Source organism: Cinclus cinclus, chromosome 3, assembly GCF_963662255.1.
Source record: "Cinclus cinclus chromosome 3, bCinCin1.1, whole genome shotgun sequence".
Taxonomy (NCBI): domain Eukaryota; kingdom Metazoa; phylum Chordata; class Aves; order Passeriformes; family Cinclidae; genus Cinclus; species Cinclus cinclus.
In genome coordinates, this window is record NC_085048.1 from 38991600 (window position 1) to 39005170 (window position 13571).

At 37.2% G+C, this 13571-nt stretch overlaps 1 protein-coding gene across 7 annotated transcripts in view; it reads left to right on the top strand.

The window, feature by feature from the left end:
* The window catches only part of KLHL32 (kelch like family member 32), a 94141-nt gene that overhangs the window by 1445 nt on the left and 79125 nt on the right, over positions 1-13571 (top strand). For all 7 annotated transcript variants that reach the window (XM_062488684.1, XM_062488690.1, XM_062488689.1 and 4 more), the window contains exon 2: positions 613-793. In XM_062488684.1, the coding sequence (XP_062344668.1) occupies positions 613-793 (181 nt within the window). The remainder of the gene's footprint in view (positions 1-612; positions 794-13571) is intronic.

The following is a 13571-nucleotide window of genomic DNA, read 5'->3' on the forward strand; positions in this document are numbered from 1 at the left end:
TCAGAGGTGGAGAAGGCCTTGGCATTTTAAAACTAATCAAACATTCTCTCCCTTCCCCCAACACTAAACAGACAATCAAAAAACCACCACAACACTTCATAAATATGAATAGCCTGAAGTGGTCTGAAAATACTCTGTAACTCAGCATCAGACTTAAATGGGCCACCTGAGACCATGAGGCATCATTCTTTTTAGTAGAACTTTTTGCATATATGCACATGCCCTCCTTTTCACCAGTGGTTCAGATTGAACCACTTAAAAGTTTTCTGGTGCCCCATTGACCTAAGCCCTCTGTTGTTCTCATTTAATCCTAAAATGATTCTGAATTAATCCTGTGAGTTCAGCTGACTTCTGGTCAGGAAATGAAAAATCAGAACCATTGAGGATTTTTAATTTGAGTATATAATCAGTTTTCATAATGCATTTTAATATTGATCTTTTCTGATGTCTATGCTGTGTAAAGATTTTTGCCAGACAGGGTTCATGACTCTTTTGCTTTCCAAGAATTATCAAACTGTCTTGTCTTAGAAAAAGTTGTTCTGTATTTCTGACAGAATGTGTTTGTTTTGTGCAATTTTTTTTTGACAGAATCTTTCCCCTTTCCCCTCTCAGTGTTCAGGAAATGCTGACAGGTCAGAGGCTTTGTCAGTCTAGCTCCCACAACGATGCTGTCCTGGCAGCTCTGAACCAACAAAGAAGTGATGGAATACTTTGTGATATTACCCTTATTGCTGAAGAGCAGAAATTCCACGCACATAAAGCAGTCCTGGCAGCCTGCAGTGACTATTTCCGTGTAAGTCCCAAGATTTTTCTCTTTATATATTAAAAACTATCATTGTGGAGGATGGAGATGATTATAGATATCATATTGAACAGGATTTAAATTTGAGCCTTTGGAAAATGCAGGATTATTGCACACTCAGTAGAGTATACAACTTGAAAAATCCACAGGAAAGAAATGTTAAGAGAACAATTAAGAATTTTTTAATAATTATTCCCTTCCTTCTGCCCCCAATAGAGATAGGCAGTGCACATCTTTCTATGAATGTAATGCCCCAGTAAAGTGAGAAAGTGGAAGGTATTTTAGTATGTAGGCATTTCTGTAGAACATACAAGAACTGTGATTAGAGGATGGGGAAGAGGAGACTGAGCCAAGACCTCACATGGTCTTCAACACCATCACAAGGGGAAGCAAAGGGGCAGACACTGATGCCCTCTCTGATGACCAGTGATGGGTCTCAAGGAAACAGCATGAAGCTGAGTCAGGGCATGGTTTAGGTTGGATATCAAGCAGTTTTTCACCCAGAGAGTGATTGGGCACTGGAAGAGGCTCCCCAGGGAGACACATGCAATCAATGGTCACAGCAGCAAACCTGACAGAGTTCAATAAGCATTTGGAGCATACCCTTGGGCATGTGGTGTGACCCTTGGGGTGTCCTGTGCGGGGCCGGGAGTTGGACTCAATGATCCTGGTTACCCCCTTCCAAGTCAATGCATTCTATGATTCTGTGATTAGCATATGGAAATATGGGGAGAGGGAGTTTAAATTTAATCTTTACTTTGAGGCTGGTATGACTGTAACAGGCTACCCTGTGAACTTGTGGCTGCCCCATCCCTGGAAGTGTTCAAGGTGAGGTTGGATGGGGCTCTGAGCAACCTGGTCTAGTGGGAGGTCTCCATGGCAGCAGGTTTGAAATTAGGTGATCTTTAAGATCCTTTTCAACCCAAGCCATTCTATAATACCATGATAAATGGAATTTAGTTCAGCTTGAGAGTGGATTATTGTCAGATGTAAATGGTTGCTTTCAAAGAAGAAGCCATGGTAATATTTTAAATGTGATAAAACCTACTTTCAGAAACAAGTGTTTCCAAGATGTAAAATAAAATATTCCCTAGGAAATCTGATTCAGAAAATTCCAGTCTAATTCAAATCTAAAATTGGAGTAGCTGAAAAATTGTTTTTGCTCATAGGAAAAGTATTCTTCATATGAAGCAATTCTACTAACCTTTATTACAATGTGCCCACTCAAAATGTTGGACCCTCTATAGCTCTCTAGTTGACTAGTATTTTTAAGTGTGAGTCATCCTGTTGTTAATCAGAGACTAAAGTTGAAGTTAATTTAAAGGTCTGTTTTCTCTAACAAAGTAAATTTTATTAAATATTTTGTCTACACAGTAATTGTAGTGCTATGAACTTCTTTATGGGGATCTTTTTTTTCTTGTTACAACAGTAATGCAGTGTATGACAACTTCTCTATATCTCTGATTACCTGAGCAAGGTTTTTATCTTCCTGTCAACTCTCTCTCACTTTTGGTTAGAATTTAGACTTAATTTATTCTGTGTATTTAAGAAATGTTATTAGCCTTGATGTGACTTTTGCTGTGATGGTGTTGAGGCAATTGAATGTTCATTTTTTGAGCTTATCTGTATGCTTATGGCTTCTGCTACAGCATAGTTTGTACTGCCACGGTTGCTGATGTTGCTTCATCATGACGCCCGGGCCCTGCTGTAACAGAGATTACTTTGAATTTTTATTTCCTTTCACCCCAATGCACACAGAAGTATTCTGGACCTTCCTACTGGTAGCAACTGCGATGTATACTTGCCAGTGATAGTTACAGTGCCTCTTATCCTGGTTTGGTTGAAATGTTTTCATAAGGGTGCCATATCATCTGCACCTGTGACACTCTTCCAGAGCTCATTGTACCCTGAGCATATAAACATCATGGAGTGGGCACCTATGCCCAGTGTTCCAACAGGGTGGTAGGAACAGCTTCTACTTTGGTCACTTGTTGACTGATGTTGAGATTTGGGGCACAGTGATTTATCCTGTTATTTCCAGTTGAGTTACTTGGTATTGAATGGACAGTTATTGCAAATTAAAATCTCAATGCCCTTTATTGCTACATAAATATTTTCTGTTTAAAAAGTGTTGAGAGAATGCTTTATGCAGCATTTGAGTAATTTGGTATGCCTCTAAACTCTTATGGTTTGCCAGGATGTATTCTTGAGACTTTAGGAATCAGCTATATGTGGTATATTGCTGAAATCGGGCAAACAGGTTTTTTATTAATAAATAAAATCTTTTTTTAGAATATTGTGAAGTAAGATCTATATTCTGGAGGAGGATGGCAAGAAAGTTACACTATGTTACTGGTTCTAATAGTTTAGAAGAAGCAAGAATTGACTAAAAAGTAATAATATTTTGTATTTAACCTGTGGTCATTGATCTTTTTACATCTAAGGGGATTTTACCTAATTTGAACTACTTTTTCAAAGACTTCTGAGAATGAATCAAGTTTAATTTTAGAATTTGTGAAAAGAAAGAGGTATTTCCAGAGGCTTATAAAGGGGAATAGCAGAGTGAAACCTGTGTTGGAGCCTGGCAGGGACCTGCAGACCCATGGAGAGAGAAGCCCATACTGGAGCAGATTTCCTGGTAGGACCTGTGGCCCTGTGGGGAAGCCAGGTAAGAGCAGCCTGTCCTTGAAGGACTGCACCCTGTGGAAGAGTGACCCCATATTGCAGCAGTTTGAGGGGACTGTTTCCTGTGAGATGGACTAACACTGGAGAAGTTCAAGGAGCTGTCTCTCCTTGGAGGGACCCCAGGGTGCAGCAGGGGAAGGACTCCCCTCCCTGAGCAGGGGGAGAAACCGCCGGCGATGAACTGACCATAACCCCATTCCCTGTCTCCCTGCACCACGGCAGGAGGAGGGAAAGCTGGGAAGGTAGTGCAGGGAAGTTATTTTTAAGATTTATTTTACTTCTCACTGTCCTGTTCTGATTATGTTAGTAATGAATTCTATTAATATCCCCAATTTGAGTCAATTTTGCCTGCAAAAGTAAATGATCTCTCTCTTGTTCCTTAACTCATGAACATTTCTTTATATGTTCTTTCCCTGTCCATTTGTGGAGGGGACTGAGAAAGCAACTTTGGTGGGTGCCTGGCATCCAGTCAGCATCAGTCCATTACAGTCTTTTTTCCAGGTCTCCAAAAATATGTTCAGTTCTATGCAGGGGTCTGTCAGAATGAATAGGTTGTTCTCCCTTTTTTGCCACTATTGTCAAACAGCTTCTGCAAGTGACTGAATATTTGCTTTCTACGGAGGAAGGTTTGTATAATTTTCTGCAGTTTTGTTCTCTGTCTACTTTGATTCAGATGGATCTGCTTCTTAAATTGTAGTGTTTCCTCGAGCAGCATATTTTCTTAGAAATTGGTAGTTACGTCTTTCTTTTAGTGGAAAGAAAAGTTTTTTAACGCTTTAGAAGGGTGACTCTGTGTGTCATTTTACTGACTGGGGCAATTGCAGCCACTTGTGTGAGGAAGAGTGGACGGAAAAGGCCAGAAGTTTCCTTACCAAATTTTCTTTGAGATTATAGTCTGGAGTAAATTTTTTTGCTTTCCTAAAACAAGCTGGAGGCCTGAGCTTCAGGAAAATACTCAAAGGCCAGCCTTCTAGGGTAACAGCAGGCCTTCCATTCTTCCTGTTTGTACAGTTAGTCTCACATTTCTTACTGTGCAGAAACACTGAAGTTTAAATCCTAAGCATAACTCCTAGTTTGGAAGTTTGTTACGTTTGTACACCAAAATTTAGTGGGTTTTCTCTTTATGAAAAAAAAAATCCCTTGGGGAATTGGATGCAAAGACTCTGTATACAGAGTTTAACTGCAGTATTAGACACTTGAAAATTAGAAGTTTTAATTTTCTTTCTGCTCCTGGATTACCTCTTTTTCAAAATGTCCTATGGAATATAGTAGTTACCTCCATACTCCAAAAGATGACTATAAGGAATAATAAACATCTGCGTTTTTATGCATTCTTTTTAAAGCAACAAACAGCATTTTATGCAAACTTTTCCATATTGACATGCTGTGATTTTCCATTTGTCTCAATCTATTGCACTGAGACAAGGCAGTTCAGTTAATACGTGTAACTGTGATAGCTCTAGCAAGCTAAGTCATTTCCAATTAAAAGATTTTTCTGCTTTTTTCCCCTCTGGGAGAAAAATGAAATGTTACTGCATGACTTCATAAGTAGGCATTTACAGTGTTGGCAGGTGATTATATAACCTCAAGATTTTCTTGTACAAAATGCATTGGTTTTTCTAGTCAGAAAAATTCTTCCCTACTTTTCATGAGTGGGCTTTTAGTTGCAGGACTTTGATCTTTCTCAAAAAGATGCAGATTTTCCATCTAATTTAGATGAACAATTATAGCAATTCTCTGAAATACATTAAAAATGTCAATAATATTATTTTTTCACATGCTCAATTCTTAGAAGATTTTTTCTTATCTGAAATGAACTAGTAGATAATAATTTTCCACACAGGCTTTGTACTACTAACTGTCACAGTTGATTCTTAAGCAGTTTCTTCTCAGAGGTTTTCTGTGCTCTCTTTCCTGCCCATTGTCAGATGGTTTCCTCCTTTGTCCACAGCACTGCTGATTGTTCATATTTTACAGTATATTGTTTCATGATAAGGTTAGGGAATTAATTTTTATAAACCAATCCCTGAGGATTGAAATGGTGATTGCTGCAAATAGCTTTTGAAGTCCTGTTATATTAATCATAAAGAGGCTCACAAGGCTCTCCCTGATACAGCTTAGAGATAGAACCAAGACCTAGTTCTGAGAAATCAGGGTTGCTTGCTGCTTTTTCAGTATAATGTGATTTTGTCTTTCAGTATTTTACCATTGGTATGTGTCTACTAAAAAACCAGTTTCTTCCTTTCTGTGGTATCCTAAAAGTGACGCTACTTAGAAATTGTCTTTCCAGATAACCTTTAAAAATGTAAGCTCTTCCCATTGGGACAAATAAGCTCTGTTCTTCCAAACAAACAGTAGTTCTGCTTGCAGTCCTTCCCTAGCCCCAAGCTTATAAGGATAGGTATGGCTGCTTCTGAACTTGCTGGACAACAGGATAAGGGAGCAATGGCCATAAATTTAAATTAGAGACATTCCACCTCAACCTGAGGAAAGGCTACATTGAGGGTAGCATAGAACTGGAATGAGCTGTCCAGGGAGGTCTTGGATCTGTGTGATGTTGTGAGCATGTTGCTTACCTGCCACCTGTTGAGAGTAAGAACTAAGTGCTGCTTGCTTCTCATTAGAAAAAGGGAACTTGTCTAAAATAGGAGGAGGCCTGGAAAAAAAGGAGTTTCATTAATAGGATATTATAAAAGTTTAAATACAGATTAGAATATTGATACTAATTATTCAGTAATCCAGCTAATCAAGAAAGCTGCACATTCCTTCACTTCTCAAAATATTGTTTCATACAGGCACCTCAATTGTTTTACTAAACTAAATCAAAGCATTGGAAGTAATAGAGCATGGACAGGTGTGAGGTGTCTTGTGTAATGTTTATCTGAACAAATTCTTTTATTTCTGGAGTATATACAAAAATGGTTTGCAGACTTTTTAAAGCTTTCTAAATAAGTACTTTAATATTCTTTCAAAATAATAAAAAAAAGGAAATGTGTTTGGGTTATTTTATTTTTTTATCCTTATCTTTGTATTTAATGAGTTTTTATTCTGTGAGGCTCTGAAGCAATTTTTCTTTGCTGCAGACAGAATTCCCACAGCTCAGCAGTGTTGGTGCTAACAAAAACATCTACAAGAGCCTTCTCTTTTCTGAATTCTGTGTTCAAATTCCCAACAGTTGTTATTCTGTCTGCATAAATACATTTCTGTTGCAGTTCTCATAGTCTGTAAATGAATTCATTGCAGTTCTGTCAGTGTTGGGTAGTAGACAATATGCTGTGGTATCATCTTGGTTTGGTTTTTTTTCTTTTCCTTTTTTGAAGTGGTAAGTGTGTGGTAAGTGTGGTAAGTGTGTGTACAATGGCTGTAGATGGCAAAGTCAACTCTGCAGTTAGTGAGACAGGCTATAGCAGGCTGTGGCTCACTGTCCCAGATTAGTGTGATAACACCATGTGGTATTTGGCTACTGAATTGGTGCATTTTCTCTGTTTAAAATCAGGAATGAAATGAGCGATTACAGCCATGTTCCTCTGGTTGTACATCAGCTTTACCATCTTCTTTGCTTGCTCCAGGCTACCTCAGTTCAGTTTTGCAGTGCTGCCATAACAAGTATTCTGAGTTTGGACTGGGCTCAGCTCCATTTCTGTATTGCTTAGTGTTTGCCCATGAAAACAATTTATTGGGGCAGGCCTGTGGCAGAGGAGCGTTTTGTACCTGTTTTCTTCTCAGTCCCTATAGTCTGGTGAAGAAGTCTTGTGTTTCAGGGTATTGTTGGATGCAGTAGATGTTCTTGTATATCTTGTAGTCTCTGTCAGTATCTTCCTACACAACCTTGGGAAGAATTAAAACTATTCTGTGGGTGTAGTGAAGCTGAAAATACCCGAGGGAATTATTTGGGCAGCATAATACTTTTAGCTTCAGTGACTAGGAGCCACATACCATTTTGATAACATGAGAAGTATCCAACAAAAGAGACAGAGGTGTTGAAATCTTTTAACATTTTTGAAATAGCTGTTTTTCTTTTGAGTACTCCCTCAAGGAGTGTTCCAATCTCCTTTGTTTGTATAAGAAGTCCATTAGAATGCAATTCTGGCTTTTGTGTTGCACAACATGATTATTTGAAGTTTAGAGATACCTTTCTTTAGATAGTTCTTCCGTTGTTGCTTCCTTGTCAACAGTGCCATTGTTTTACATCCTGTAAACACCTTATTTTTAGTAGACTGAAATGTAATATTGGTGAATTGAATTAATATCGCTGTAGGCTTTAATCTTGTGAAAGGTTGAATTTAAGCAGGGGAACCTTTGCATTTGACTATCCTCAATAGCTTTGTAAAGTGCTGCTGGTTGCTTAGCTTTGGCAGCAGTTAGTCTGTCTGAGCCAGCCAGTCTGCAAACTTTAGACATCAAAAACTTCTCTAAATCCCAGTCCCCTCTTGCTGAATGACCTAATGCATGAGTGATCAATGAATCAAACTGCCTCTCAATCTGTTACCCAATAGGTAATGCCTCAAAGGAAGGAGATGCCCTTAGCAGCCTTAGGTGAGAGCATGAGAACGGCCACACTGAGTTGGACCAATGCCTGTTTGCTTTAGCAGTAGCTCTTTGTGGTGTCTGGTGAAAAGGAGTAAATCCAGGGTAAGTCTATGTGGTGTGTTCCAGAGAACCCCCCAGCTCTTTTCAGCTCAGGGACATTTCAGAGTTGGGTGCAATTCCTGTCTGCTGAGCAATCCTTATTAGGTCGTTCTTCTAAGCTTTTATCTTCTTTCCCACTGGGCCTCTGTAAGATTTCTCCTCTACCTTAAGGGTGGCCAATTGCCTGTTGTGTGAAGATTTACTCTTGTTTATTGTTAATCTGATTTCTATCAGTTTAATTTGATGCCTTCTAGTTCTTCTATTGGAAAAGATAACCATTGGTTCTTATGTCACTCAATCCTGTCTTTTTTTGGCTTAATCAGATGCTATTTAAATGGAAGCTGTGCAGGATGCTTGAGGAAGCTTCTTGCCCTTCTCCAAAGTTTTGACAGCTCTGGTATAGGTTTTGTGAGCTGAGGGTAGGGGAATTGCATGCAGTAGGCAAGGTGTAAATTTCTGTATGGGCATAGGATTGATTTCCATTCCACTGTCTCTTGCAAAAAAAAATTTTCTAAGCTTTGATTACCTTTTTAATTTATTTTTTTTTTAATTTTTATTGCTGAGGACTGGGATGATTTTTTTTTAAATTAAACTCTTATGTTCATTTTTATAGTTGCTATTTTCCAAGCTAGCCACTTATTCCGTGCAATCCTTTACAGTTTATCTCATTATTCATGCCTTTACTACCTTGTATAGCTTTTCCTCAATGGATTTTCTACCTGCACTGTTCTCACCCTTTTCTAGAACTACTCTGCGTATGTTAAGCATGAGTTGCTCCACTGGAACCATCACTCCCTGTGAAAACTGATCTTGTTCACTGTTTTATGTATTCAGTCACTTACCCAGGCAAAGATCTATCCTCTTTTTTCACTTGCCTAGTTTGCCTTCCAGGCGTTTAAAGGCCTGTCAAAAGCTTTTTGTGAATCCGCATTGTGAGCAAGTAATGGCTACAGTCCAGCATAACATACTTTTCACTGTTAGCTTACAACCATTACTTCTATACGTATAGAACACAAATTTGTGTGTGCATATGTGTAAAAATCAAATTGCCATCTCCTTAGACATGTAGGACATTCTTAGCGACTGATGAAATAACCTACCCTTTCAGAGGCATAGAGTGCCAGTTATGCAAATAGGTAACAAATGTACACAAAGCTCATTTTATATAAAAAATAGGAATATTAGGACAACTTATGAAATGTCCATCTGCATTTTCAGGAGCTCTTGTACCCAGCACTTAATCATGTACCTTGTCAGGGTTAGATTTCAGCCGAGAAAGAATAGGTGTCACACCTGGAGAATTTATGGGAATAATTAAATTAATGTTGTTGTGTTCTGTTAGCTCAGAAGGGGTTTGTTTGTTAGAGTTGAAGGAAAAGCCAAAGGATAAATGAGCCTGGTCAAGTGCAGACAACTAAAAATAAAATGAAGAGATGATTTTATAGAGGCATTCATTTCAGAGGAAATAGCTGATGGAGTGTAGATCTTAGCTGATGATGAAAACTACTGTGACAAATGGCTGCAACATTAACACAAGCTTGGTTACTCAAGTCATTCTTCTTTTATTTTGCAAATTGTTAGTGTTTATTTACTTTTTTTAGGAATTTTTCGGTAAAAGGATGTGAAAAAAAACAAAGAAAAATAGTCAGCAAGCTGGTTTTATTACTTTGGCTTTATGTAAAAGAGTTTAACAAATATATTGGTGGGAATTAAGGGTGGTACTTTATCAAAATTGTACTATATTCTTAATGGAAAACAAGATTTAGAATTGTAATGGAAAGTATAATTATTTTAAAGGATATGAAGGTTATCTAGTTCAAAACCCTCATAGAATGGGCCAGATAGGAAAGATATCTAGTGCAAACTCTGATAAAATGAACCCTTTAAAATTTCAGCATTAGACTTCTCACATAACAAGTGTGCTTTTGCAGTTACGATGCAGAATAGAAGTAATTGCCATAGTTTACTATTGCTTGGAACATTTGGATGTCAGTGTATAATGGCATTCACATCCCATTATATAAATGGCTTCTTAAAAAGCTGATTATAATAACATCTGAGATTGTTACTATAGTTCTGTTAGATTAAGTCTTGCTGTACAACTGTTGAATTAGCCCTGCATACACTGAGGTGGGACATGTGTCTTAATGGTATTGCATGAAGTATGTTTTTAAAATGAAGTCCCTTAAAGGTGTCCAAGTTTGGGTCGTGGTTTTTCCTTGGAGGGGGAAAAAAAAAATCACTAGAAGCTTTGCCTTCCTGAATTAAATGTATTGTGGAAGCTAAAATGCTAGTTCAAGAGCTAAGTGACTTTTATTTCAGTTTTATTCTGGGCTTGCTTTTGATATCACTTGCTAAAATCATCAAAGGACGTGAACAATAGGCATATGCATTCACTGGGAAGCATTAAACCAATTTAAGCCAAAATTTGCAAATGTGACTCATGCTTTTCTGTGCTTGACTGGAAATGCTGGGGAAAAAATCTGGGTTTAGTTATGCTGCTTTCTTTCTTCTCCAAAATGCAGGCCTCCTTATGGGTGTCTATTGTTAGGAAAGACTGTACACTGTTGGAGTTTTATGTGGTGCTTTAATGGCAGTGTCCTTGCAATTCAGTTTTCTTGCATTTGCCATAAATAAACAATAATTTTGATATTCAGGACCACCTGTGATGACTTATTCATTTTGAAAAATTTGAACTAATAACTTTACTGTATCTCTAATAGTTCACAGTTTTGTGTGGTTTTTTTTTTATTCTGATACAGAGTTGCACATAGAAACTGTAGAATTATTTTGTTTCTATGGCAATACTTAGACAGATTTTGAATATGAGTGTTTTTTGTGATGATGCAGCAACTCATTATGAGTAGCATGCTACAGAGTTCCTTTTTCCATGTGGGTTAAATTACATTTGTGTACCTAAGCAGAGCTTTGGGAAAGACACATTACACTCACTGTTTAACTCTGACTATCAAAACATGACTTGTTTGATGCACGTTCAATCAAGGATAAAACTTGCTTCTTCTTTTTTTCTTTTTTTTTTTTTTTTTTATCTTGAAATTTTTATTGGGAGTGAAGACCCTGTGCCTTGTTTCAACCAAGAAAATCACTTTGTTCTTGACAGAATATCCAATATACAAACAGGAAAAAATCTCACACTTTAGGTTCTCTAAACAGTAGGGTAGATCTTAATTGCAAGTTTCAGTACTTATTTTGAAAGATACCAAGAAAGGGATATCTTTTTGTATCCAGAGTGTAAGGTAGTAAGTGCCTTGTATATGTCCTTGATTTGGTAAGCTCTTTGGGTCCATGTAACTATGTATCCCTGTCTGACACTGACATACTAAAAGAACTTCCAAAGGTTCAGTGATATTTGCTTTACTGACAGTAATATATGACATTTGAATACTGTGCATGAAGTTATATAGTTTGCTGCTCAGTTTTATTTATTTAACTATATATTATCTTAAACTATGAATGATAGCTGACCTTTCCATTTCATGCGATTCATTTTAGTTGCTTGGCAAATGCTTAAAAAACAATATTTAGGTAGATTTCATAGAGCAGATGAATTACTGTATGCTCAGTTATCAGTGACTGATTTTATGTGACATTTTCTTTGTGAATTTATATAGAACTTTTTTCAAAAGAATTGTGTAATGAGCCTCTTAATCATATTTCATGTAATTGGTATTGATGGATATGTTTTTCAGCGTGCAAGAGACTCCAGAGGACATGGCTGGTTGGCTGATGATTGATTTAGGATAGACAGGCTTGAATTGGGAGGGAAACAAAGCTAGTTTTAAAAAGAACAAGGCACATTTTTACATGCTGTAAAGAAACATTCACATATTAAATTGGTTATTTGGATAAGCATGCATTGCACATCTAGAGCATAGTTGATATTTGATGTGAGCATGGTCAACTGTCAAAGCAGTATTTTGATTCCTGTTCATAGATTCTGAATGTGTTCTTTTTTGTTGTGATAGGTGAAAACGGCAAAGGAAATATGACAGGGCTTATGTAATGAAGAATAAGAACACGAAGCTAAGGACACATAAAGGTTATTTCAGGAGTAATAGAACAAAGTAGATGAAATAGATTATGATTTATTTATTTAACATTACTGTTGCATGAAGAGGGAATTGTTATATTTAATACTAACTGCAAAGCTTAATGTTTTGGCCTGAAAAAGTCTATGGCTCAAATAGAAGAGATTATGTCAGGGCTGGATAGTTAGTAGCCCAAGTGACAGATAAGCTTAGGTCCCAAATCAGAAAGAATGTGCCACTGATCAACAGATCATTGATGCCAGTAAGATTTCTCACAGGCTTAAAGTTACACATGAAAGGAAAACAGTCTTGAGGTATCACATCAAAACTGAGTTCCCTGAGAAATTGATCTGAGATCTCTAAGGTATTGGTTTACTTTATTCATAGCTTTTCTGATGCCTGAGATGAGAAGTGCAATCAATTTCCCATAAAGAAAAGGCTATGGTACAAAAGAAAAGGCTATGGTACAGATGAATATAGAATTAAGTGCATATGATGCAGGAAGTGAATTTGAATAAAACACTGCCCTTAATGAAAATGCCTGTCTATTTTAAAATAATTTTTAAAAAAGCTCAAATCAGTGTCATTTTTTAATTGTAGAGGCAGAAATTTGAGATGACAAATCAGTTGTTTTAAATGACTAAAACAATGCTAGATAGTGCTAATTACTTAGAAAATTCAATGCAACAAGATGAATAGCTAAGGAAAACCTTGGTGACTTAACTGATCAGTTCTTTAGCACTTAGTTTGCTAAGTGGAGGTATTTCTAAAGTATCCCAGGACATTAGTATTGTGCAGCTAAGTATGTGGTTGAACAAGAATTTGTGTAAGTCAGGGTTATGCATTGGTGGGAAGTTCCAAATGTGGTTTTTTTGTGTTGTAGTGGACTTGGATCTAGGGCTGCTGGTCGTTACCAAAGCAATGTTTGAGAAAACAGAGGGAGGAAATGTTACTCCTGGAGTTTCTGTAGGTTGCTGTTACCTCACTTTCTTGCCCATTTTTGAAAGCTTGGATTTCTTTTGAATGTTGCATTTAAAGTTGAATCAAAGAAAGATGGAAAATGATGAACGTCTCTTCACAATCTTGCTAAGGGAACTCTGAGATATTTTTGAGGTTATTGATATGCACCGGAACCATGTTCTTTAATTCTAGAAGAGGGAGGGTATTTCTTGAAGGCCTCAGGTCACAGCAGTAAGTTACTTAAGATTTCAGTCACTGTGCTATCTTTTTAACAGCATGAAGCATAACCATTTGTTCATTTTAAATAATTTACTTGTCTCCTGACGCTGCATGTTTTGATTCTGTTTCTTGCCTTTAAAACGTCATTAGGATATGTGGAATTCATTGATAACATTTGCTTGTTTAGAATATGTACAACTTGATTAAGTTGTTCTGTGATCATTTGC